We start from the raw sequence: 27362 nt of genomic DNA, 5'->3' as shown, positions 1-27362 counted from the left end.
AATAGGGGTTAGTCTGATTCTGGCCTAGAGCCACTATGTATACTATGTTGTCGCCACAGTAATAGGTTCCCATAATGCTGGCCTCTAGTAATTAATAAAATGTTAATGGAATTTTAAATAAAAATAGTAATTCTGAATTGGTGTGTGACTCATCTGGCAACTAATGTGAAATATTTTATTGTGCACTTGAGACAGATAAGTGAGTTGTACCAGTGAGCAAATCTATGTATAGTTTTGTAAATGTAATTTTAAATGGTTTTTGGTGATTATGACATTGTTTCTCCCATCTTATGATAGAAATTGTGTCTCTTTAGAAACACGTCATCTGTAAAAACTTAACCAAATCTTTTTTTATCTAAAGATTCATTTCAAAACGACGAAACTTTTTTTCTGCCCTCTGAATAGAGATGTGCGGCTTTTAATCCTGGAATATGCCCGTTGGTCTATGATTGACAAGTACCGGGCTTTGATGGATGGCCTTTCCCTTGAGTCTCTGCTGAGCTTCGTCAAGGAGTTCAAATCCCAGCTCTTTGTTGAAGGCCTGGTACAAGGAAATGTCACAAGCACAGTGAGTGTGAGGTGCTCTGTTGCTCTTGGCGAGGTCTGAATGCTGTTGTGGGCTCTGAAATTGCAGTAGTTCTCCAAAAAGGGAAGCTCTGTAGTTCTGACAGGTCAGAGTTGTCCTAGCACAGCCGTTCTGATGCTGGGAAAGACTTTCTTAATGAGACGACTGCTGATAATGGACAGGGCTTTGGGTGAAATGGATTTGGTAAAGTTATGGTATTGGTTATTGAAGATTGTGTGTGGAAACAACAGTTTAAAGTGGGAGCTCTGGGGTGTGGTGAGGGATGTATACACACACACACATACTTTGGCAGAACTTATATATCAAAGTTGTGTGTCAAGTTAAGGAGCTTGGGCTTTATCCTGTAGTAAATGGAAAATCAGTGAAGTATCTAAAAAGGGATTTGTTGTTAAGAAAGATGCAGGGACCAGTTATGAGGCTTTTATAAGAATTGACATGATTCCAGAATGTACAAGGTATCCAGTGTAGTCAAAGTCATAGAAACAGAAAGTAGAATAGTGGTTACCAAGGGTTGGGAAGATGGAAAAAAGGGGGAGTTGTTTTATGGGTATAGAGTTTCCGTTTTGCAAGTGAGAAAGTTCTGGGGTTCCGTTTTACAACATTGTAAATAAATGTAACACTGTGGAACTGTACACTTAAAAATGGTGAAGATGCTAAACTTTGTTATGTGCTTTTACCCCCCATCCCCATGTTGAAGCAAAAGATGATGAAGCCTGAGCTTAGGCAAAGTAAATGAAAAAGAAATAGTGAGGTAGAGGATGGCCAAAACTCAGTGACTAATTGGATGTGGGGGTGATAGAGGAGGGAGGGGTTTAAGATGATGCCTGGATTTCTTGCTTGAACCAGTGGGTTGGTGGAGGAGTAGGAAAAATAGGTTTGGGGGCATATGAGGTATTTGTTCTGATACTTACTGAGTGGGATAGGTCTGTGGTTCTTTTAACTAACTAAGGCCTCTTCCAGCCAAGGATGCTTGTTTGGGAGTCTCCCTAAATTATTTGGCTGTTGACCATCTTCCTTCATGGCTTCCCAGTTTCTCAGGACTGGCCCTTTGATGGAATATATAACTGGCCATTCTTGAGACTGGCTGCTGTCTCCTCTCCACTTCCTCTCTGTCTTTATTCCCCAGCCCTCAAACCAGCTTTAGTTTCTTTCCTCCCCACAGAAGTTTAAAAGCTTCAACCCACATAGAGAGGATAGCTGCCCGCTTTTCTGAGCACAGTGGGAGTACCGGCCAGGGGTCCTTTTGATCCAGAGGTAGTACCATGAATTGCTCCAGGTAGAAACCACTGTCGAGATGAGCTGACACTTCCTTTTATCCCCCATTTTATAGATAAGAAAACAGAAGTCTTGAGAGGGGAGAGGATGCATTCACTCAGTGTTAAGTGTTATTCTGTTGCTGTCTATGCCACGTTTTTTATTTATAGACTGAGGTTTTGAAAACACAGTCACAAGTGTCACAGAGGACAGAGCCTGGTGGGCTAAACTGAACAGTTAAGCTTGATCAGGTCACAGTGTACAGGTAAATAGAATGCCAATGGGAGAACAAAGGAGGAGCTGTTCAGTTGAGAGCCCCTGAATTTTCCACAATCATAATCAATGTGGTTGACAGACTATATCTGCTTTCCTAATGCTAGCCACTGCTTCTTAAAGAATTAGAATATTGATATTAGTTGGTTCTGGTTGAAATTAATGTCAAGAGAGCGTGCTATAGTTATTTTTTTCTCTTTTGCCTCCTAGGAATCCATGGATTTCCTGAAATATGTTGTTGAGTGAGTATTGGTTTATGTTTTCTCTGTAGGAGTTGTATATTCCTTCCAGCAGGAGGGCCTTGAGCCACAGCTCAGTTATTACTAAATCCACAGTGGATGATGCTCCTTGTGGTATGTTTTCTTGAGGCTGGTTATGTAAGCAAAGGAATTCAGAAGGGGCTGTGGATGGCCTGACCTCCTCTTCACAGTAGTTTGTGGGTGGGGGTAAGAGGATAAAGGCACTGCTCAGTGACCCAGACTCATTCTCTTGCAGCAAGCTGAACTTCATGCCCCTGGAGCAGGAGATGCCTGTGCAGTTCCAGGTGGTAGAGCTGCCTAGTGGCCACCACCTGTGCAAAGTGAGAGCTCTGAACAAGGGTGACGCCAACTCTGAAGTCACTGTGTACTACCAGGTCAGTTGGCCCCTTTACACACAGCCATCCTCATGGCTGAGTACCTGTAGGGCGCTAAAGCCTGGTGGAAGGTCCAAAGTACCTGGGAGTAGTGACCCTGTGATTTTCAAGGCCCTTTTGTAGTTACCTCTGTAGTTTTTATCCTTAGGGTCATTTGTCCTCTTGAAGCAATTGCATTTAAAATTGCTCCTGTTAGCGAAATGGATCATTTTTCAGTCATAGGGTTTCATTGAATCATGCAACTACTGGTCCAGAGGGACAGCGACTGAAGAGTGGTTGGAAGTTCCTACATGTTCCCCCTGACACAACCCCAAGTAGCAGGAGGACATTTGTTAAAAAGACAGTTCTGAAAAAGAGGCCAAAGTAAACAGCCAGGCAATCAATATATAGCAAACAGAATGACTACTAGAATCATAATTAAGTTTCAAAGCATCTGACATAAAGGATTTATCACCTGTGTTTTGATGATGAATCTGAGGTCCAGAGTCCCCTTACCTGAGGTCATACTAATTGGGGCTTGAATCTATTCCTTGTGTCCTCAGATCCTGTGTTCTTTCCACACCATTCTAGAAAGGTGGGATGGGACTTAAAATAAGGAAGAGCTTTGCAACAATCTCAGTTGGCTCTTAACTTATGGTTAGTCCCACTTACTTCTAGGACAATGGGGACCTGTGCCTGTCTAGACTGATCTCAGATTTCCTACTGGGGCTCCTGTAGTGAGCTGCTGCTATGGTTTCTGGGTGTCCTGCATGAGGAAGTCACTTCTCTGTCAGGCCCTTTGAAGATCTTCCTGGTCTGGGCTTTGGGCAGGAATATGTGGCCTTACTGTCACCTTGTCCTTTTATTGTGTTTCTGGCCCTGGACTTAAGTCTTTCCATAGAGACCCAGCTTGTCTGTGGAGCCCATCTCCCTCTGGCTATAGTTACCTAGTTTGTTTGCTTTTATCCAGGTTCTCAGCTTGTTTAAGATTTTATTTATTTGAGAGAGAGTGAGCACACATGTGTGAGCATGAGCGGGGGGGGGGGGGTGCAGAGGGAGAGGGAGAAGCAGACTCCCTGCTGAGCAGGGAGCCCGATAGAGGAACAGATCCCTGGACTCTGGGATCATGACCTGAGCCAAAGGCAGATGTTTAACCAACTTGAACCACCCAGGCTCTCTGTTCTGAGCTTATTTGAAGCTGAAATGACTACTGTGCCCCAAAGTTCATAAATGATTGGCCTGGCCCTGCTTAGCCCTGTGCACATTTCCAGTGTTCCAGCTGCTCAAAATCCAAAGTACTTTTCCTTTTGTAGGCGGGATTTCATATTATAAGACCTTGGCTGTTGAGGTGCTTTCTATCCATTACCTCTTAGCACTAACTTCTAAAACAAATTGCTTTCTTTAGGGAACCACTTCCCTCCTCCCAGAGAGCATTTTGAACAGGATATCTCCTTGTCTGACTAGACAGGACTTGTGGGGCAGACAGGCTTTTAGCCTATTCCTCTAGTGAAGTGGGAAGAAACAGAAATGGGTCTGTTAGAAGAGCCTGCGGGAGCCTGACTGTGGGATATACCAGCAGCACCCTTGCTTGTTGGTTTCCTGCTCTCATTCTAACTGCATTAGTTCGCTACTCGCCAGGACAGCCAGGATGTGGTCTCCTAAGTGTGGTATCTGCCTCTTATCGACTGGTTTGGTCCCTGTGTGTGGCCTTAGAAGCTTCTACTCATACCCTTTCTGTCTGTGGAATAGGTGCAGGTACCCTTCATTGATCCCAAATATTGCCTGCTCTTCTCCTTAGGACCTTGAACTGCAAGTACTTGACTTTAGGTTTTGTCCTTTGGGTCCTTTAGGCAGGAGCTGGCAGGTTGGATATTATTGGACTCACCAACATGTCGGCCTGCAGTCCTGTGCAAGGGCCAAGAATACAGATGGTCAAGCGTGATTTCTGTCCTCACAGGGCTGCAGTCTAGTGGGAAGGCAGATGCATCGACGATTGTTGAAAGTATGGCACTAGAGGGTGTGATCAACTCTCTTGGGGGGAAAAGAAGAATGGGATGGATACCTGAATAAATGGTTGCCTAGAATAGCTCGATTCTTAAAAAGTCCTGTAAGCCATTGGCTTTCCAGTTGGTCTGACCAACCTCTCCTTTCAGTCAGGTGCCAGGAGTCTGAAAGAATACACTCTTATGGAGCTGCTTGTGGTAAGTTGTAATAAAGGAGAGTTGATGTGTTCAGGAGCCCTTGACCCACTGTGAGGACTGGCCTTTCTGCCTGGGAGCTAGGGACTTGGGACGGGTCGGAGGTGTTTGGTAGGTGAGGTGGTTAAACCAGTTTAGTATTCTCACCCGGTATGAGCATGGACAGGGGGCCTGGGCAATTTAGGAAGAAGGCAGTAAGGGAGGCTGGACTTTGGGGTTATGTGGAACACTTGGGGGTTAGAAATGGAGGTTTCTCTGCTGGGAGGAGTTGGGCTGATGGGTAGTATGTTGAATTACAGATGCACATGGAAGAGCCTTGTTTTGACTTCCTTCGAACCAAGCAGACCCTTGGGTAAGTCTGCTGGCAAGAGCACTGAGCTCAAATAAAGGTCTGGGGCTTACTTTGCAGGCTGAGTTTTATCAGATACCCTGACTGAGCAGCCTCTTGGAGCTCGCTGGTCCTTCCATGCTTTAGAGTCATACCGATTGGTCTAAACTTCTAGAGTCTGCATCTTGGACTATGATCAGGTTTTTAGTTCGGTCAAGTTTCAAAGATTAGCAAGGAAAAAAGCTAGTGTGTAGTCCTCAGTTCAGGAGATGGGTGGACACCCTAACCTGAGAATGAAGTAGATGCATACACATTTGTGGATTTCCTTTCAGGACCTCCAGGTCCAGTCAGGATGTGGAGAAACCCTTCCCACTCACGTCTCGTTTCTGAGGGCAGGGCCCTGGGCGCTACCTGAGTTCACAGAGCTTTTCATTCTGGCTGTAGGTACCATGTTTACCCTACCTGTAGGAACACATCTGGGATTCTAGGATTCTCTGTCACCGTGGGGACTCAGGCAACTAAATACAAGTGAGTAGATGGGCCCAACTATTATTATTCTTGGCCTGGAGAGGGGGGTTACAGGTGCTTCCTTAAACCTCAGGCAACTCTGACTGAATAGGGTTTGCTTCACTTAGTCACAGCTGTGGGAGGTGGGGATGGAGGGTGGGTCATAGATGGCCTGATCCAGGATGGATCGGTAATGGTTCCAGTGGTCCTAGAGGGCTTAACTCAAGGCCTGTGGTGTCCTGTGGTCACTGTGCAGGGCTTGCCAGTGTTTCTTCTCTAGGCAGGCCTGAGGACAAGAAAAGCAAAGATGCCTGACCTGGCATTTATGCTAGAACCAGGGTACAGGCCTTATTGGTTCTCAGCTTTGGAGTGGTCAAGCCTGGGTTGTCACTGCTTCAGTGTTGAGGATATCAGGAAGTTGGGCTAGAGTTAGGGGTTGGGTTCTGTTCTCTCACTCAGCTTAGGGGAAGAGTACTGAGGCCTGGAAGAAAATACTTGTCTCTTTCCTAGAAACATGCCTTAGCCCTTTTTCTCCTTTGCATTCAGCTTGAGACCAGGTTTCTTTTCTTTTTTTTTTTTTTTTTTTGGGTACAAAATGGTGGTTTTATTAAAGCATGGGGACAGGACCCGTGGGCAGGAGGAGCTGCTGCCCTTGCTGACTTTTAATTGAAGATGTTTTGTTTCAGTTCTGAAGTTGTTGATAAGAAGATAGAAGAGTTCCTTTCTAGCTTTGAGGAGAAGATCGAGAACCTCACTGAGGAAGCATTCAACACCCAGGTGAGTATGCTGGCCTGGTCTTTTGTTCCTTTGGCCAGTTTTTGAGTTCTGTAGCCCTATCTTAATGTGACCATAACGTCTTCCTAGCTTCATCCCTCCCCATCCTGCTGGCAGGTCCCAAGTGAAGGGATCCGAGCAGGTCACAAACCAGACCGAACAGGGTCATGTGTGTTCTGGGGCAACTGGTGTGATGCTATGCCTGAGGGTCTCTCTTTTTGGTGGAATAGGTCACAGCTCTGATCAAGCTCAAGGAATGCGAGGATACCCACCTTGGGGAGGAGGTGGATAGGAACTGGAACGAAGTGGTGACACAGCAGTATCTCTTTGATCGCCTTGCCCATGAGGTAGTAGTAACACAGTTTTGAGTATCAGAGCCCTGATCGGGACTCCTGATTTTATGAGTCACAATCGCAAGTAAATCAATATTGTGTGGAAGAGAGCAGACCCGTTTTGTATTGGTACTGTTTTGTGTAACAATTTTTGTGTAACATAATTGTTTTATATTTTATATAAATATATATTTATAAAATTATATTTAAATATAAAATACATTTTATATTTTGTATTTATACTGACAGGGCTCATTACAGGATTTGTGGAGGAAAAATTTTCTATTTAAAGAAAATTGAGAACTTCTGGTCTTTATGGAATTCCTCTCCAGATTTATTAATTCTGGGTGTTAGGTCTTTTTGACTGCTTCTAGCCCAAAGTAATAAAACCTACAAAAAGAGCTCTGGGACCTGCAGTCTAACGCTCTCCGATAATATAACCCCATGTGGTAAATAACAAAAGGACGCTGAGGCAAAAGGGTCTTTTAATAAGAGTTTCGGCCCAGCTCATAAGGTGCTCCAGTTTGCCTATTAGAAGACAAACTTCTCTTCAATTGTTACTGTATTTTTCTCAGGCCAGAGTATGCCTGCCTCAGCACGCGCCCGAGAGGCAACACCAAAGTGATGGTGGGCTTTGGCTCCGCGTGTACTACTCAGCTGTAATTACAGCATCTGCTACCCTCTCTTATTTGCCAGGGTTAACTATTGCTATGAAACACACAGAGGCTCATTTTCATCCTTCTCTGGAAGGTTGAAGGCAAGCTGAAACCTGGAAGAATAAAGTGGTATGCTCAGTGCTAAGCAGAACCAAAGAAATCTGCCTAGGGTGTGTTTAATAACCACCTTTTCAGAAAATGCACTGCTAGTCTTTTATAGCTTGCTTTCTTATCTTCCCTTCCTCCTGTAAGATTGAAGCACTGAAGTCATTCTCAAAATCCGACCTAGTCAACTGGTTCAAGGCTCACAGAGGACCAGGAAGTAAAATGCTGAGCGTTCATGTGAGTATAGTTAACTAAGCCTCAGCTCTGTCCTTTCCAGAGCAGTCATTTAGCCCAGTTACCACTCCCTGAGTTTGGGTTGGGACTAGAGATTCTAACAGGTCTTTGCCCCATCTGATCAGTGTATTTCTCACCTCAGGTCTTTGGCTTCTTTCAGGTCATTGGATTTGGGAAGTATGAGCTAGAAGAGGATGGTTCCCCTTCTGGTGAGGATTCAAACTCTTCTTGTGAAGCGATGCAGCTAACCTACCTGCCATCCTCTCCTTTGCTGGTAGACTCTACCATCCCCATTACTGATATCAGGGCTTTCACATCAACACTTAACCTTCTCCCCTACCATAAAATAGTCAAATAAACTGCAGTCTCGTTGGCCTGAAGCATTGTGTATTTAAAAATGTGTTTGTATTTTATGAAGTTACACTACTATTAGTGCCACTGAATTTTTGCACTGCTATCAATCAATCACAGAATTTGATTTACACTCCTCCTACCCCCACATTGTGACTAACAAAACCAAGGGTTACTATAGCAGCTGGCAGATAGAAAGTGTGACCAGAAAGCTTGCAGGAGCAGTTTGAGAAGCCCTGGCCCATCCTGGTTCTAACCGATGTCTTAGTGCCTAAATGCTAGGTGCTAATTATGCCTGTTTTTTTGTTTTTTTTTTAAATAAAGATGATAGTTCCGTAATGCCCTTCAGAATGAGCCATTTGCTGCTGTGGCATTCTTTTTTGTTTCAGTGTGGGGTGGGGACCTAAAACCCTCTTCCTAAACCCTCTAAGGCAATAAAATATTTTTGGATAAAATGTTGGGAGCCCTATGTGTACTGTACTGTATGAGAGTTCAAGGAACTCTGGAGAATAGCATAGTGGGGGCTAAACACAGAACACAGAGTATGAGGGAGGGTTGAGAAAAAGGTTGGACCCTCCATTGTTTTAGGAGAGTCCTTGTATAAAGCTACTTAGCTCCTGGATTCAGGGTTGCCAGGTAATAAAAGAAACACATTTAAAAAAAATTTGGAAAAATTACTTTATGAAGCCTTAAGAAGCACTGAGTATAATTAAATATAGTCCAGAGTTAGATACAATTTAATAATAGTCCAATTCCAAAACAAAAGTTGTTATAGGTGAGGCCATGAAATTTCCTAACACTTGATTTTAATACATTGCACTAAGTTTCTAAACTCAGAGAAACCAATATTTACAGATGGAGTATTTATGAAAAATCTGGCATTAGGTATATGTGTGTGTGTGTATATATATGTATGTAGAACCCAAGATTAAATGAACTAGGAACAGATGTATATCTTAACAGCCATACTAGGTGTGCAAGGTTTAAGACCGGGATTTATAAATGCTTTTCAAAGCACGGGGTTTGGGGAAAAAGCAGACATCTTGTTTTCAAAACCTGAAGTTTTTCTCAGGACTGAAGTCAAAACTGTAACTGCCACAGAAAAGGAAAAAAGGGAAGCTTTTCTTGCTTTAATTGTTCATCTGCATCAGAAAGTCCAGTATCCCTGAGATAGGAACCACTGCAATAAGAAGGGAGTGAATAGGTTCTCCCAAAGGAAGATTGTTGCTTAATTATGCCTATTGCCCTGGTCGTCAGGTGTAAACTTTGCATTTCCCAACCTAATGCTTGGCAGCACCAAGACGTTTCAGTAATGGTTCATCGTAAACCCAACATTCTCCATCTTCATGAAATAACTGTAAAAGAAAGCGGGAGAATTCAGTTACTCACTTGCTTTGTATGTCGTTTTTTTTTTTTTTTTTTTTTTTTTTTGTCTTCTCCCCTCATTACACTGAAGTGAGTTTCAGGCAGGGACTAGGGCTCATCTTGTTCATCACTATGCTTACTTAAAGATGGTACTTCACTTCAGCATTCACTGAAATGAATGACTTACAGCTCAGGGTACAGGCGGAGCAGCAACTGGGAGGTTGGGGCAGGCTCCCCAAACAAGCTTACCCTGGTCTCCCACTGAATTTCCTTCTCCTTCCTTTCCCGAGCTTCTGCTCTTTGTCTTTCTTCAAGTCTATGCTTGGCTTCGGTTGCTGCATCAATGTCTCTGATTTTTAAGTTGAAAGTGACATCCTTCCAAAGGCTAAAGAAAAGAAGTCAAGGCGCTCAGTACTAGAATGACAGAGGAGTTAGCAAACTTGAGACTGAAAGTCTAGAGCCCCAATGAATATAGCATAATGAAGGTGTAAGTCAAATGGCTTTAAGTGTAGTTCACAGACTAAATCTCCTTAAAGTAGTACCAAGGCACTGGAATAAAGGACAGAAATGGACTCAGAGGATTCCAAGGCTAGTGTCAAAGGAAGAAAATAAAGAACAGGCAGAAAGCTGGATATATGGTACAGACAACAGAGAGGAAAGAACAGAATTGAAACCTGGGACTTTATTTCTGCCTCTACCTCTAGCTAGCTATGCACCTCGGGGGTTATCAGTTCACCTCTCTAGGGTGTGAGTTTCCTTTATTATAAACCAAAAGGGTTACATCAGGGGGAAGAAGTGCCATTTCAGAAACTCCTCTGAACAATGAAACCTGGAGAAACAGTCTGAACAGAGAGAATAAGGGTCAAGAGGTGAACTGCAGACACTTAGGAGAAAGGTAAGTGGCTTCTTCTCAAGGCCCCGAAGACGATAACTAGTTAAGTCTAGTGTCACTTTACAAGTGAAGACACCTAGGGACCAGAGAAGTGGCCATGCCTAAGATTAGCCCCCTGTGGTGAGGAGCAGAGCACACATTTCTATAGATTTACACTTAAAAATATGAGCGGGCCTTCCAGCCAAGCACTGTTAACAAGTTAGAGAAAACAGTTGGGTAATGACTTGTAAGATCCTCTTCCTTAAGAAATGCCCTAATATGCTAAACAAAGAACTTCAGTGTGTGATTCTCAAACCACTGAAAGATCCTGATTTTACTGTGGCAAATGGGAAAGGAAAAAAGTATGCCTGAAACCACTGGAAAACTGAATACCAAACTACATATTTGATGATATTAAGGAACTGTTTTTCCAAAGCGTGATATTGTGGCTAGTGGTTAAGTCAGAGATATATACTGAAATACTTAGGGATGAATTTTTTTTTTTTTTTTAAAGATTTTATTCGACAGAGACAGACAGCCAGCGAGAGAGAGAACACAAGCAGGGGGAGTGGGAGAGGAAGAAGCAGGCCCCTAGTGGAAGAGCCTGATATGGGGCTGGATCCCAGAACGCTGGGATCACGCCCTGAGCCGAAGGCAGACACTTAACGACTGTGCCACCCAGGCGCCCCAGGGATGAAATTTTTAATGTTTTTTTTTGCAACAAAAGACCTGAGGGTGTTGGTACATACCTCGATTAGGTGCCTCGCTGCCTTCTCTTAGAAACCACAAAGATGGTGATAAGCCTGCACACACTGAATATTTATTATATCCCAAGCATCATATATATACTATGTGTTTATCTCATTTAGTCCTCACATCAACTCTGAGGTTTTAGGAAAGAAGGCAAAGGGACGCTAGCTTATAGTCACGGTTAAGAAGCCAGTAAGTGGTGACACTCCAGAGGAAGCCGGGTATTCGGAATTAGTCTGCGCTCTGTTATACTCAGCTATCATGTCTCCAAAACCGAACCCTGCCTTTGCCTAGCCATTAGCAAGGGCACCGCCACAAAAGCTCTAGCGAAGTCCTCTTACCAGCGGGATTCATACTCATTCTGATCTTCCAACTTCCTCACTTTCTTCTTAATTATAGGCAACTTCTTCGTATCTATAAAAACTGCATTTTCCTAGAAAACAAGAGGTAGGTAGATGTTTTATTGTTCAAACTATTCTAGGAGAAAAAGTCAACTCTTCCCAGAAGCCTTTAACAGATTCAATAATCAAATCCCACACAGGAATATAATGTATAGACAGTGAGTTTCATACGCTGCATTTCAGCCTAAAATATAGTGGTATAGCTTACGTCTTGGTAGAGGTTTTCAATGTGGCTTTGTGCTATACGCTCAATATTAATCTCTTAGGAAAGTCAGACCCATTAACAACTAATTCTAATGTTAAAGGCTGAAATGCTTTTTACGTTTCAAATTCTCCAAGTTCAAAATCAGCTCGTTGGCTCCTCCTGTTAATCCCATACCACCTCCCTCCTACTTTAATTAGGTACTGTTTGCAAATTTCTTGAGGTCAAGGACTATCTTACTCATTTTTGTATCCATGGTGTCAGGCAGTAAATACATTTCTTATAAAAAGTCAAGCCATGTATACAAACACATTAGTTTAGCACTTAATTTTATAAATATACGACCCATTCTAATGACATAACTATCATTTACTGGGTATTTACTATACGCCATATATTTTACATATACTCAGTGTTCTGAGAGGAGAGGGGAAAATAAAAATCACTGTACTGCTGGGGATAGGTGGGGGAAGGAAAAGGATTTCCCTGAAGAGATGGCATTTGAGTTGGCCTTGGTTAAATTTCTGGATGAAAGAAGGCTACAATTCAGTGTAGCCTAAAGTAAGTGTAAAATACAGGTTCTTACCCCTGTCGCATATTTTGCATACATTACACCATTCCATTCCCCTTCAACTGAGCAAAAAGACTTCTTGTCATTTGGAGAACTAAATAGAAAAGGAAACATTTCCATTAGTCTTAAGTTGAAAACTACCAAAGAATCTGGTGGGAGAACATGGAAGAGCAACTGAAGTCTTGGGTAAAAGCAGCTTGGTGGAACTGGATTTCCCTGCCAACTATAAGAATGAGGCCCCTAAACAACATGCTCATGAACTCAAGATCCCATGAATAGTGTATATGAGATGAGCAAGAGAGCCCTGTGCTGGGGGTACTGGGGCCACAAAAGATGAGGGACGGTCCCTGCCCTCAAGCTGTTCGCAGCCTAGCTGTGGAGACCTTGCCACGGAGATTCTGGGTGGTTAAGTGCTATGGTGAGTTTATGTGAGCAATGGAGATGAAGAGCAAAAGTGTTGAAATGAAGGTCAGAGAAGGTCTCACTTAAGGATGTAACACTGGAGACCAGGCTTTTCATCCTGAGGAAGGATCCTGAGGTCAAATGGTCCAAAGTATCCCGAGAGCCTAAGGTCAAATAGTTTGACCTCCTTTCCTGAGGAAGGATCCTTTCCACAAAAACGCCAACAGGACTCTACTTGGACATGACAATGGTATGTATGGTAGGTATGGAATTTGGGAAGTTAAGCATCACAGCTAAGAACAGGTTAGGAAGGGTAAGGCATGAACACAGGAGGAGGCTATAAAAGAGGTCAGAAAGAGAAAAATACACAGGGTAGAAGAATGCAAGCTGCCATCATGGGACTGAAACTAGGTGCCTCTATGATTTAGGGGTTTTTGGAGAAGGGGGACAATGGGGAAGAAAAATGGTAGAATCCCATTTTTAAAAAGTCATTGTATGGTGCTTCTCAAAGTGTCGTGGGGACTCCTGACGGTTCCCAAGACTCTCAGGTCAGAACTATTTTCATAATATGAAGACATTACTTGCCTTTTTCACCCTCATTTTTCCCACAAGTGTACAGTGTTTCCCAGAGGCTATGTGTATGTAGCAAGACACCGACAAGAAGTAGGAGAATCACACTGTCTTCTATTTACTGATATATCAGAAATTTACAAAATTCAGAAAATGTACAATGTCTCTCCTCTCACAAATGTTTTAAAGACAAGTTTTGGAAAAGTTATTTATATATATATATATATATTAAAAGTTATTATTTACAAATATTTTAAAGATTTATTTGAGAGAGAACATGTGTGTGCGCAGCAGGGGGAAGGGCAGATGGAAAGAGAAAATCTTAAGCAGACTCCGCACTGAGCACACCGGCTGATGTGAGGCTCAATCCCACAACCCGGAGATCATGACCTGAGCCAAAATCAAGAGTCGGACATTTAACCAACTGAGCTACTCAGGCGCCCCCATTAGAAATATTTTAAAATCTTATCTTAATTTCTGATGAGAAATATCAATGGATATTATTTGATGTAAGACAAAAGCTCTTTGGGGCTCTTAATAATTTTTAAGTGTAATGGAGTCCAGAGACCAAAAACTTTGACAGTCTCCCAGCTTCTACAATCCTTCATCTCATGTTCAAATCCCCTTATTTGAAGAGTCTATCAAGCACTCTTTCAGCTCCCAACTTTGAGGGCAGGCTTTCTCCTGTAAATGGCTATGACTGGCGAAGATTCTGCTGAGCTGGCAGCCCCTGTTGGTGCTGGTTACCTCCAAGGAACACTGAGAAGCAGGCCCACCCACGCCTTTGTTCTGGATATCCGATTTCCACCACCTGCCTGTTAGGGGGGCATAGATGCGTTCCTGAGGTGACTTGTGCTGCTCTCTGAGCTCTGCCCATATTCTCTCACTGCAGTAATTTTTTAGATTTTACACTGATCTTCAGTAAACTTCATCACGTGTTCATGGTCCTTCCTGCTCAAGATTTTTTTGGATGCTAATCATGTCATCCCAATTATTTCCCTGGAAAACAGGTTAACCAGTCATGTATGTTCCATCTGCAACACTGTTCCCAACAAGGCCTCTGAGGAAACAAAGTCCCGCAGATTCTCCTCTTCCAGGCAGATTCTGAATCCACCCGGCTGTTACCCAGACAGCACAGCTGTCTTAACCTGACCCTAGATGGAAGCAAGCCAAGATGTGATGGTTACTGTTCTTCCCTAGCAAAGGCACAGAAAAAAGGACTGTGATGACTTAGGAGGCATTGCAGTGGGAATCACAGAGTCTACTGCAGACTAGCCCATGGTCAGTGAGTCAGGAATCTATGATCTGCATTAGCTGGGCCCTCTGGGAAGACTCCTCTCAGGTTCCTACAAAGAAAATCCCATCAGTGAATGACTTCTGTTCTGAACCCAGATTTTAGGTCTCCTTCTGATATGGGATTTTAGGAAGAGACAGAACATACAGGATGTGAAACAAGTTTACAAAGACAAAACCATTAAAACAGTCAATTCCTAATAAAAGTTATAATTCAAGACAAAAAAGAAAAGTATTTCAGAGAAGCAGAAGAGAACTGAAGCGGAAAATCAAAATACCTACAAAATCTCAGCAGTAATTCTGTGCTTCTTGCCCCCATAGAACGGTTTAGTGTGGAAGACGATATTTGCACTATAGCCGGTTTTGGAACAATTGATATTGCATTCTCCGCCTAGTTCCACCCAGGGCACTGTGAGGATAGACCTGCAAAACCAAAAGTGCAGGTAAGGCTGACAGTTCAGAGGACGAAAGGAGGGTGCATCTTAAGGAACGGCAGAGTGTGCTGCCAGCTGATCAAAGGAAATGAACACAGCTCTACTTGCCTTCCGTAACCATTGGGGAATGTGAGAATATAATGTTCGTCATAATCTAGACACGAGACACAGCCTGTGGAGAGAAGGGATAGAAGCTCTGATGAGCAGTGTCAACTGGCCATAAGGCTTTATCGTCTGGTTGAAGGATACTCCAGTATACTCCATTCAATTTGGGGAAAATTAATCTTGCACCCTCCCATCCCGTTCTCATTCCCAGTACCATGCTTATATCAACAATGACATCAATCTGGCTTTCTTGGGGCCATTTCCCCTCACTGGACAAGGGTCCAGCACATATTAGAATAAAATTCTATTAACACTCTAGTCTACCCCATGCCCAGAGACTTACCCTGCCCTATGTTGTGCACCCCAATCGACATCCCGAGGAATTTTGATTTGGTCCAGATATGAGCATTGAATTGTATCTTCTTGTTAAAACACTCAGCATAAAAGGCTGAAACTGAACAGAAATTGTTTTCAATTAGTATACTACATAGCTATAGTCACCTCTCCAACTCAACCTGGAGAAAGAATAGGCTTCACAGGGAAAATCCTTGTGTCCCTCAAAAAACAGCCTCAAATGAGGCCAGGAGGTAAGTAACTGCCTTTTATACCGTTTCTCCCAATGCAAGCACCACTTAGAGCCATACGGGCAGGAACTTCCCTGAACCATGAGGCTGTAGCTATCCCGGAGGCTTTAAATCAAATCCTGGAGGCTTAAAATAGTCTGGTCAGCAAGCATGTTCTTGCCCCAGCCTGGGCCCATCCAGTATTTCCAGTCTTAACATTGTTGAGCGAATAAGACATTAAGGATATGTATTTTCTCCACTATGTCAGGAATATACTGTGGAGAAACTACATCTCATTTATATAAACTTTCAAAATTGCTGAGGTCTCGTATATAGCACAGCTCATTATGTGTAAGATGACTTTAGAAGGATGACAAGTTAGTTTCCTACATTCCTGCTTTTTACACACAGTTAATCAGTGGAGTGAACAGAATCTTTGGCACTTACACAAGAAATAGGAGGAACCAATCTTCATACGGTTAGACAGATATAGGCAGCCATAAAACCAATATTATAGTGAAATCAGCTGTGGAGCTTTTGTTTTTTTATTATTTTTTTAAAGTAGGTCCATCCCCAGCCCTTAGATCAAGCGTTGCATGTTCTACCAACTGAGCCACCCAGGTGCTCCAGCTATGGAGCTTTTTATGACCCTCTTTAGACAGAACAGTTTGAGAACAGCTGGTGCAAAGCAGCTCTGTAACTTACTGGGTGGGTGATGGGAAACCTGTTCAGCCACGAATGTCACACAGTTTTTGGAAACCCAGGGAACTGGTCCTTCTGAAACTAGCTCCTGTAAGCAAACATAACATTTTCTTTTGATGTGGAAACACAAGTGACCCTGTGGACAATCTAACAATCGGAGTCTCTGCCTCCCAAGGTGGTTAACTGTTCTCTCCTCCACACCCGAAGCACCTTATACATACTTTCATTATGGTACTTAATTTCACTAGCAGAATTACAGCTTTGTGTTGGTCTCCCTTGACTAGACCTCCCTGCCTAAGACATCCTTGAAATCCTTGAAGACAAGCATCAAGTGCTTAACCCAGGGCCAGGTGTGGCACAGACAGCAGTCACTTATCAATGTCTGCCAAATAAGTCAGAACAGACACATTGCACTGCTTCTGTCTTTAGTAAGGACCACACGTAATGAATCACACGGAAAGGGAGAGAGATGGAGATTTAATGGTTTGCTCAGAGGCTATTATGTGCCAGGCACTATGCGCTAGGACCTCCTTACATTTGCTTGAGTCTTCCTTCTTGGTCATCTTACTCAAACCAACCTCCAGGTGTTGGGGCCCTGGGGACTCAGGTCTAGGTTACCTACTCTTCGAAAGCTATGCTGTCTTACAAGATAAGTTCACCTAATTCCAGTGCTTTAAATGCCATCTAAATACATTAAAATCTTTAAAAGCCCCATTTCTATCCTAGACCTCTCCCTTTAACTCCAGACTCCTAAAATTCTGACTTCCTACTTGACAACTCCACTTAACATGTATAACTCATACTTTATATTTCAAATTAGAGTTCTTAATTTTTCCTTCCCCAAATCTAATTTTCTTCCTTTTTTGTAAATGGCATCAACCAATCGCTGAAGCCCACATGCAGGGCTTGTCTCTGACTGTCCCCTTTCTTTTACCTCCCCAGTCCACCTGTAAGTATTACATCCACAATATAGCTTGAATCAACCGTGTCTCTTCTGGAATAATGCCAAAACTCCCTCAGTGGTCTCCTTGCTTCTATTTTTGCCCCTTTCTGATTTATTTTTCATAAAATCATTACAGTGATCTTTTTAAAACAAAAATGCAATCCTAATAAGCCACAAAATTACCATTATGGGCCACAACGCCTTGCATGACTTGATCTTTAAACCTCATCTCATGCCACTCCTTCCCTGCTTACTGCATCTAGAGTGTCCTCACCCAACAACACTGTTCCCCTGGGGGTGCTGAGCATCTTTTATTACCTTTACCATTATTATCTGCTCCCAAATAAAATGAAATCTTGAATCAGTATGAAATGTAAGATCACTAAAAACACAAGTGCAGAACTCACTGCGTTCTCTTCAGTATCATTTGGCAATGTCCAGTGACACTGAAAGATTTCGCCCAAAATGGGGTTGTATGGCTTTTTGGCAACCGAGCCTTTCCTTCCTGCGTGAAAGGCGGAGAGGTACCACTTCACAACCTGAACCATTCGATCTCTGGCATCCTTCTGGTCACTAATGCTGCAAGGCAGAAAGACAAAATTTAATGTCTTGCCTTCTGACAGGCCACAAGCTGAGGCAGCACTCCTCCACATGGTCCACCGTAAGCCAGCGGAGAGGACCCAGCACCAAGAGTTTTTAAAACTGAGATATAACATACATGATTAAACACATTAGTCTTCAGTGTTTGGCTCAATGAATCTGATAAACGTATACAGTTAACCCTTGAATGACACAGGTTTAAACTGTGTGGGTCCTCTCACATGTAGATATTTTTCGATAAATACAGTGAAGTACTGTAAATGTATTTTTCCTTAAGATTTTAATGTTTCATTTTCTCCAGCTTACTTTATTGTAAGAACACAACATATAACACATGTAACATACAAAAATATGTTAATACTGTGTGTTATCAGCAAGGCTTCCAGTTAGCAGTAGGCTATTATTAGTGAAGTTTCTGGGGAGTCAAAAGTACAGATTTTCCACTACATGGGAGGTAAGTACCCCAAAGCCCCACACTGTTCGAGGGTCAACTGTATACCAGTGTCTGCCAATGTGTCCACCCATCGTGAAACCTCAAAGTGATTTGTATCTGGCTCCCGTAAACCACAGTCCAAGGCCAAGGAATGAAATCAGAGAAGATGGATTGTAACACCCTGCTGTAAAGAAAAATTTCCTGCTACCACTGAAAATCAATGTGAACTCACCTCCTTGTATATCAGTGCCAACTTTACTTTCCCCTTTGCACATATATCTAATATTGGAAGCTAATATTTAAAAGTAATGAGTCAGTCTGTAATCTGGACACTAGACTGTAAGTTCCTCAAGGGCAGACACTGACTTTTTCTTTCCTGGCAAACACCAGGTGCTTTAGAAAGGTTTGCTAAATTCAGATAACTGAATTTCATCAGGATATAGTACAAGCAGTGATTACCAATTCCTGGATCAAATAAGCTCCAGCCTTGGCGCTATAAATACTGGCTACCTATTAATGGCTCTCAAGATTTTTTAGCGTCTAACTTGACTCCCTAACAACATCACCACCATATAACCTAAGCAAACAGGCAGGCATCTAATATAAACAAAATATTTAATGCCTTTTCCCAGAAATGTCTGAAAGGTAAAAAGGAAAAAAAGGAATCCATCTATCCTGTACAAACAGAACATCTTAAAGATTGGAAACTACAGTATTCAGTCAAATACCTCACAAACAGGTCCGGATGTGCAAAAAAGTCTGCATACATTTCTAAAAGAGATCTTCTTTCAAGAATGAATGTTGGAAGAACTACCTGAAAAACACACACATTTGACCCTTGAGGATCAAATTCCACTACAGATAAAACAGATTGCTCAATCACTTTAAAAAAAACAAAAACAAAAAACCCCAAACCAAAAAATCTCATTCCAATCAGCATCCCAGGCATCTTCTGATACCTACTTCCCAAACTATTCTGATTCAGAAATGCCCATTAACCTGCCCAGCGGATGGGAAACAAAGAAGAGATTTTGAACGTTCGGATGTCACTTGCTCTGTGCAATCTCCGTGTAGCTCCCAAATCAGAGTAACAGTGACGAATACACTCAGTAGCTTCCCTCTGAGGCCTATGACCTGCAGGGGCATTACACACATCACGCTACTGAACCGTGCAACAACCCTGCTCTGAAGAACTCATTATCCCCATTTTACAGTCAAGAAAAACGAAGCTCAAAGAGAGTGAGAAATTTTTTCTCTTCTCTGTACTGACGTAGAATTCAAAACTGGGTCTGACACTGAGGGGTCTGGGCACTTTCTGATGCTGCTTCTCTATGATCATTAGTTGTATTAGGCAATTTATCTACTTATGCATCTGTGTTCTCAGATAAACAATCCCCTAGAATGCAAGGACCACTTTACACTTGCATTCATGATACTATTACACAGCAAGAAATTTTTACATGAACATTAAAAGGAATAAATAAGAGAATAAATATGGGAATCAATGAACTCTTTCTATCATGGGGCTGAACTCATGAAGAAAAATGCTGAAGGGCTAGGAATGTGGCAGAGGAGAAAAAAATAGGAAATTGGAACATGGAAAGATGGAATGAGAAAGATTAGGAACAACCAATTAAAAAGAGAAGAATTTCATTAGGAAATGAAAGAACAGTTTTTGAAATGTCTATCAGATTATAAATTATTCATTATGGAGCACCACAGTAAACAAAAATTCCCTTAAATTTAGTAATTACTGTGGATCTACTATATTCAAGATCCTGTGTTAAATGCTGTGGAGAAGGCAAAGGTAAGGATGAGAGAATATCACCAGTATTTAAATTTTAGGTGGAATATTGGGGCACCTGGGTGGCTCAGTTGGTTAAGTGCCCGACTCTTGGTTTCGGCTCAGGTCATGATCTCAGGGTCGTGGGATCGATCAAGCCCTGGGTCAGGTTCCACACTCAGCACAGAGTCTGCTTTAGATTCTTCACCTTTCCCTCTCCCTCCCTTTCTATCCTTCCCCCCGCTCAGCTCACGCACGTACCCTCTCTCTAAAGAAATAAATTAAATCTTCAAAAAATATATATAAATTTTAGGTGGAATGTGACAAATACACCAGAGATGTTCAAAGTGTTCTGGAAGTTCAGGAGTGGGAAAGATCATGTTCTGCTGGGGGACCAGAATGAGGGCAGAGCTGGGAAATGATTCATTGAAGTGGCACTAGAGAAAAGCCTTAGATAAGAGTATGACTGTAACAGAGAAGAAAACAGAAGAACAAGACATGGACGTGGGAGGGGAAATAAAAAAGTATGGAGACAGGAAATATGTGTGACAGGGACTGACCAGTGGACCACTGTGGCTGGGTTCATAAAGATTATATGAGAGACTGATGGAACACAGCTTAGAAAAGGACACCATGGCTCTAACATTTAGAATGTTTATAATCAGACTCCAGAATTTACAATTTAAGTAAACGGTTTCCTACGTATGTTTCCTTTCTATGTATGTTCATAATCTGAATATGGTTAGACCGGTAGGTAAGCTTATGTGCTGACTTGGTGCAATCAACTTTTTACCCTTGAAGAACCAATAAATTAAAAACCTCTATGTTAAGAATGCTGAATAACAAAACAGGGCTACATTTTTTTTGAGAGAGAGAGAGAGAGAAAGCGAGAGAGAGAATCCCAAGGAGGCTCCACCCACGGCACAGAGCCAGACATGGGACTCAATCTCATGACCCTGAGATCATGACCTGAGCCGAAATCAAGAGCTGGACACTTAAATGACTGAACCACTGAAGCACCCCAGAAGTAAATACTTTTAATATATAAATAGCTCTTATGAGTCAACAAGAAAAAGATTACTATTACCAGCAGGAAAATGGACAAAAGAATAGGCAATTCAAAAAGAAATGGCCAAAATTACCAAAATCTGATATGTAATTTAAAAAAAAGGATTTCTTTTTCTCTCTACTTAAAAAATTTTCTTGAGAATGCTCATTCAATAGATCATCTTATACTGACACATGCCATTATGTCAAGTAACTGGAGCAGGGCTAGACTGTCTTTGACCTGGGTTCAAGTACTTACTTTGCCACTTAGGTGTGAGGAGGCCCTGGAAAATTAACTTGACTTCCCTAAGTTTGTGTAAAAGGAGTATAATTACTTGTCCTGCTTATATCTTAGAATTATTTTGAGGACCAAGTGAGGTAAATGGGATTTGACTTTATAGTATTTTCAAACACTACAAAGTACTTGGGAAATAACTTTAGAAAGTATCTGAAATGAGAAGACACATTTTATAAATAGGAGAATGAGATAAAAATTTATGGCACTGTCAAGCAGTTATCATATGGTTTCACTCATATGTGGAACATAAGGAATAGCATGGAGGACCACAGGGGAAGGGAGGGAAAACTGAATGGGAAGAAATCAGAGAGGGAGACAAACTAGGAGAGACTCTGGGAAACAAACTGAGGGTTACAGAAGGGGGGGTTTGGGGTGACCAGGTGATGGGTATTAAGGAGGGCACGTGTGGGGATGAGCACTGGGTGTTACACACAACTAATGAATCGGTGAACACTACAACAAAAACTTATGATGTACTATATGTTGGCTAACAGAACATAATAAAAAAAATTATGGCATTATTCTAATACTCTGGAATGCATAAAGGCATCAAGATTTCAGAATCTGTTGGCAATCACAGCCATTTGTTTGTGCCAGTAAAGATTTCTTTTTTTTTTTTTTTTAAAGATTTTATTTATTCAACAGAGATAGAGACAGCCAGCGAGAGAGGGAACACAAGCAGGGGGAGTGGGTGAGGAAGAAGCAGGCTCATAGCGGAAGAGCCTGATGTGGCGCTCGATCCCGGATCGCCGGGATCACGCCCTGAGCCGAAGGCAGACGCCCAACCGCTGTGCCACCCAGGCACCCCGCCAGTAAAGATTTCTTAAAATGGCTAATTTTTAACATTTATGGTAAAAAAAAAATTATCTTTCATAATATAATAAGCTTATAGTGGCTATGGACCAAATATAGATTATCTGGCAGAGAAAATTATGTGAGGCAAGATTTACAAACTTGATTGTGGCGACACTTTCGGTTGCCTATGCACATCCCTGCTTCATCCTTAGTAAGAGAATTCTGATTCGGTTCAGGTTCAGGCTCTACGTTGCCATGAAGAGTCACAGGGTCTTGCCAGATCTCAAGAAGTGAATGTGGATTAATCTATACCTCTCATTTAAACTCCCTTGCTAGTTACTGGCTTAGGCACGGGAACACGCATAGCTCTGGCCAATGAGATTCAACTGGAATTCTGAGGGTCCGGGATGCCTGGGTGGCTCAGTTGGTTAAGTGTCTGCCTTCAGCTCAGGTCATGGTTCCAGGGTCCTGGGACTGAGCCCCGTGTCGGGCTCCCTGATCAGTGGGGAGTCTGCTTCCCCCTCTCCCTCTGTCTGCCACTCCCCCTGCTTGTGCTGTCAAATAAATAAATAAAATCTTAAAAACAAAAAAAAAAGTCCGAGGGGCCACTTCAGGAGAAAAACGTCCTTCCTTAATAACGATAACAACAAAAATCCATGAAAAGGAATCATTTTTCTGCCTCTTGACATTATTTGCCTAAGGATGGGATGACTGGAAGTTTGACACCCATTCTGCAATGACAAGGAGACAAGCCTGAGTATGAAAGTCAATATGCTAAGGATGGAAGAATAGAGAGAGTGAAGGAACCTAGCTTCTTTCTCACACACAACTGATTGAATTAATCAGTCCTAGAACTACTCTACTTCTAGCCTTCTCACTATATGAGCTAATAAACCTGGCATTGTTCAAGTTATCTTCTGATAAGTCTTTCATTACTGAAGACCGAAACTGACCAGGGTGGAAGATACAGAAAAGAAATAGTTAGATGTCAACATCTAAAAACCTCTAACTCAACAAATTTGAAGTGACAGTTCTGCTTTAGCAATTATGCAATCTAACGCTCACTGAAAAAGTTCTGGGACAAACCTAGAACATTTCTGGCAAGTATGCTGGATTCCACAAATAAATGCTAGCCTTGTGTTTCTGTTGTCACTTAGATTTGAGGTAAAGGGTTTTATTATAGACCCTTATCAGAAAGTATTATGCATTAGTTTTTTCCTCAACAGCCCTCTAAATCCAAACCAAAATGAAGCTGACCGGTGTCAAAGACCATACAGCACTGGAGTTGCTTTGGTCGTAACAAAAGTGAGAATCCTTAATTTTATTAACTTTCTAAAACCAGACAGAATAATAATCTAACCAAGACTCAAGTCTTAAGACAAGAGGCGGCAGTAAAACGATGGCTGACTTTGAAATCACAGACCATATGAGAATCTCCGTTTTGACGCCTACCAGGACTCAGCCAAGTTACCCGGCTTCTAGAGTTTTAGTTTCCTCATCCATAAAATCTTAACAGTAACACCTCTGCAGAGCTGTGGTGAGAATTAAGTGCAAGAATGAGGTTTCCAGCACAGTGGTAGGGATATACAACAGGCACCCGCATGTGCTAGTCTCCTAACTTAACAGAGCATTCTGTTTGGAGAACCAAGTTCAAATTCAAATTCAAACTACAATAATTATGTGCCTCGATGTGTGTCATACAAGTTCCCATTTACTACATGTTCCGATTCCTAACAACCCTATAAAGTGGCCACTGTATGTCCATCTTACATGAGATACAAAGATCACAGAGGAAGGGACCTGCTCAAGGTCACACGCTTTGGGGATAGCAGGGGCAGGATGCAAACACAGGTCCTCTAACCCCAAGATCAGAACTCTGCTCATTTTGATTCTGGGCATACTACACTTCTTTAGGTTTTATCCAAACTACTAATCAAGCCCAACACTATTTTTTGTTTGCCCCCAATAAAACCCAAATCACAATTCATATTATCTACATATACTATTTCTATGAATTCTAGCTTTACATATTTCATCCATTTATAAAATTTCTTGAGGGGCGCCTGGGTGGCGCAGTCGTTAAGCATCTGCCTTTGGCTCAGGACGTGATCCCGGCGTTCTGGGATCCAGCCCCACATCAGGCTTCTCTGCTAGGAGCCTGCTTCTTCCTCTCCCACTCCCCCTGCTTGTGTTCCCTCTCTCTCTGGCTATCTCTATCTCTGTCAAATAAATAAAATCTTAAAAAAAAAATACTCATGTATATACATATTAAACCACAAAAGTATAAACAGAAGTTGTCATTATGCTACATTTGCAAGCCACATTCACTGTACAATCACTGAGAATCCACATGTACACATTAAGACTTACAGCAAATGCCAAATTTACTTCTTACCTTAGTAAGATCCATTCCAAGCCTAACCTGTGACAAGAGATGCATGATAACGCTTTTGTGCTCTTCCACTGACCCTGCCTCCCCTTCATCATCTCTATCATCATGTGAGTCGAAAAGGTCTAAAATAAAACAGATCTGCTTAGAATGGTGTTATATTGGGCCAATCTGTGGATGCTACCAGTGTTACAAATTTTTTCACACAAATGTTTTTAAGAAGAAGAGTTAAATTCTCCAAGGTCACTTACCAGCATCACTTGTTCCATTGGACATGGAAGAATTAAGTGACTCTGTGGTATCTGGGCGCTTTAGACTATTTCCTGAGCTGCTGTGTGTCAAGGCTGAGGCAGATCCAGAGGAACTAAAAAAAACCCCAAAAACAGTAATCACCTTCTTAAGCCTTTTAGGAGAGCAATTCAGTCATACTAAAACATTAACCCATAAAGCTACCTGAAACCAATATAGGCAGATAGATCACAGAAACAAGCTAGACTTACAGTGAACTGGACACACACACACACACGCACACAATTTCCAACTCCCTGTCACCCTCATTCTGAGACTGTAAAGTGTGAGGACTAGGTTTCTTGTCTTGTGCTTTTTGCATAGTGTGTGCTCAACCAAGCCATGCTGAAAGGTCATAAAAAATTAGTTAAGATTCTTGCTTCTGCATCTAAGTTTAAAACTAAGGTTCATTTTCTTGTCACGTTACTTTGCATAAAATTACATATGTTATAATTCTCTGCAACAATTTCTAGAACCCCCAAAATTGCCAGGTCTATTACTTAGTCTCAGAAGACATTGTGTCTATATTTTTGAAATCCTTTGATAAAAGCCCACACTGGTATTTAACATTTTCCCCAGTCATTTAAAAACTATTTGAAATTACAAAATAAAAAAGCATGGTATTTTTTACAAGTAAAATTATGGTAAGTGAAATTATGAACTAATTAACAGGTTTAAACAAAGCTTCCTCTATTATTGTACCTGTAATTTACCCAGATTAGTTGTATATTAATAAAATAATCAAAGGCATATAGTTTACTTATTAAGTGTAAAAAAACCCAATTTTTCACACTGCAGATATTATTTATAAAATAGTACACATTAACCAGTTTTTGTTACAAATTTATGGATGCAAAGCATATTATATATTCTAATTTAAACATAGTTTGCCCTACTTACTTACCTTCTTTTGATTTTAATAAACTTTATTTTTTTTAGAGTTTTACACAGCAGAACTGAGTAGAAAGTACAGAATTCCCATGTACCCCTTTCCCTATACATGCACAACATCCTTCCCATGTCACCACCATTCTACACCAGAGTGGTACACTTGTAACACCTCATGAAGCTATACTGGCACATCATTCTCTGACTCAAAGTCCACAGTTTTACATTAGGTTTCACTCTCAGTGGGGGACAGTCTATGAATTTTGAAAAATCCACCATTGCAGTATTGTATAGTTTCACTACCCAAAAAATCCTCTGTGCTCTACCTATATTAGAACATTCTAATATTAAAATATTAGATCAATGTGTATTCTAATTTAGACATAGTTTGTCCTGGTTACTTATCTTCTTTTGATCTACTTTTCAAAAATCCTTAGGTAACTGAATACTGCTTCTTTGATAATTTAGTAGCATGCATCACAAGGTACTGTAACTAATGTCTACCTCACCAGTTTTGAGAGCCAATGGAAAACATGAGTAAAGACCTATGTAAGTGAAATCAAATTATCCTTAAGTAAAAGAGCTACATGACAGTTATTTTCCAAGTGTTTTGTGGCTCTTTGATAGATCATCAAAACAGAGTTAATCTTTTAAATCAATTGATCAAAACCCTCAAATCCTTTAAAACATGCATCTTATTTTAGATGCAATTCCAAAGGTCAGATCTATGCTGTGCTTTTCTTTTTTACTCAGGTTAGAAACCATGTCTGTGCCAAATGAAAATGCTCAATAAAGCTCAAAATGAAAAAAATGGGATAAATTCTCATTTATCCATTTCATAATTTACCTCAATCAGGACAAAGAATTTAAAGAATGTAGTCAAAAAATAACAGCAACATCGACAAAAATGATATGCCTACAGGAAAGGTTTATCTGCAAAGGGCTAACTTGTATAGTATGTATATAATATCATAAACCAAACCAAAAAACGTGAAGCGCTGAACTGAATTACAGTAACAGAATCCAAAGTCTTACTGAGTACCTAGGTACGTGCCAAACACTGTGTTTTTATCTCCACAACAACTGAACCTCCATAAGAACCCTGTAAGGTAGATATGCTTAATCTCCTCATACACAGATGCTCAGCTCAGAGCTTCAGTGACCGGCCTGAGGTCACACAGCTGGTAAGTAATGGAGCTATTTCAAATGCATTTCTGGCTCCAAAGCACAAGTTCTTTCCAATGTGGACTTCCATCTAGTTTGTAATTGTTACAACCACACTGCTCAATAACATAGTTCTCACAGAAGCTAGTACTACAGGTCTTCAGAAAGTGAACAGTGAAAACACTTCAGCTTTCAAGTTCTCTTCCTTCAGAGACAAAAACAGAAACTTGACCCGAGTTAGAAAACAAGTAGTAGCAGCTGATAACCAGCAGGTGTCACAGGCTCAACGCCTAC

At 41.5% G+C, this 27362-nt stretch overlaps 2 protein-coding genes across 9 annotated transcripts in view; one reads left to right on the top strand and one right to left on the bottom strand.

Moving 5' to 3' along the window:
- NRDC (nardilysin convertase) overlaps positions 1 to 8240 on the top strand; it is a 101532-nt gene extending 93292 nt beyond the window's left edge. For 2 of the 3 annotated variants that reach the window (XM_045799558.2, XM_045799559.2), the window contains 10 exons: positions 406 to 568; positions 2324 to 2355; positions 2609 to 2747; positions 4880 to 4927; positions 5224 to 5276; positions 5697 to 5780; positions 6446 to 6536; positions 6764 to 6880; positions 7774 to 7863; positions 8021 to 8240. In XM_045799558.2, coding sequence (XP_045655514.2) covers positions 406 to 568; positions 2324 to 2355; positions 2609 to 2747; positions 4880 to 4927; positions 5224 to 5276; positions 5697 to 5780; positions 6446 to 6536; positions 6764 to 6880; positions 7774 to 7863; positions 8021 to 8218 — 1015 coding nt within the window. In that variant the 3' untranslated portion in view covers positions 8219 to 8240. Of the gene's footprint in view, positions 1 to 405; positions 569 to 2323; positions 2356 to 2608; positions 2748 to 4879; positions 4928 to 5223; positions 5277 to 5696; positions 5781 to 6445; positions 6537 to 6763; positions 6881 to 7773; positions 7864 to 8020 lie in introns of those variants that run through there. The other variant, XR_015726239.1, reaches the window with a different exon arrangement.
- A 635-nt stretch (positions 8241 to 8875) lies between these two features.
- Positions 8876 to 27362, bottom strand: part of OSBPL9 (oxysterol binding protein like 9) — a 175925-nt gene continuing 157438 nt past the window's right edge. For all 6 annotated transcript variants that reach the window (XM_045799562.2, XM_045799563.2, XM_045799560.2 and 3 more), the window contains 12 exons: positions 24980 to 25092; positions 24735 to 24853; positions 19145 to 19230; positions 17791 to 17962; positions 16444 to 16528; positions 15519 to 15629; positions 15179 to 15242; positions 14919 to 15059; positions 12387 to 12465; positions 11539 to 11630; positions 9826 to 9961; positions 8876 to 9566 (listed from right to left, as the gene is read on the bottom strand). In XM_045799562.2, the coding sequence (XP_045655518.2) occupies positions 9492 to 9566; positions 9826 to 9961; positions 11539 to 11630; positions 12387 to 12465; positions 14919 to 15059; positions 15179 to 15242; positions 15519 to 15629; positions 16444 to 16528; positions 17791 to 17962; positions 19145 to 19230; positions 24735 to 24853; positions 24980 to 25092 (1273 nt within the window). In that variant the 3' untranslated portion in view covers positions 8876 to 9491. The remainder of the gene's footprint in view (positions 9567 to 9825; positions 9962 to 11538; positions 11631 to 12386; positions 12466 to 14918; positions 15060 to 15178; positions 15243 to 15518; positions 15630 to 16443; positions 16529 to 17790; positions 17963 to 19144; positions 19231 to 24734; positions 24854 to 24979; positions 25093 to 27362) is intronic.

This window comes from Ursus americanus, chromosome 12 (assembly GCF_024610735.1).
Source record: "Ursus americanus isolate L20-20 chromosome 12, mUrsAme1.1.p, whole genome shotgun sequence".
Taxonomy (NCBI): Eukaryota; Metazoa; Chordata; class Mammalia; order Carnivora; family Ursidae; genus Ursus; species Ursus americanus.
The sequence above is the reverse complement of the archived record's forward strand: the minus strand, read 5'-3'. Positions and strand labels throughout refer to the sequence as shown.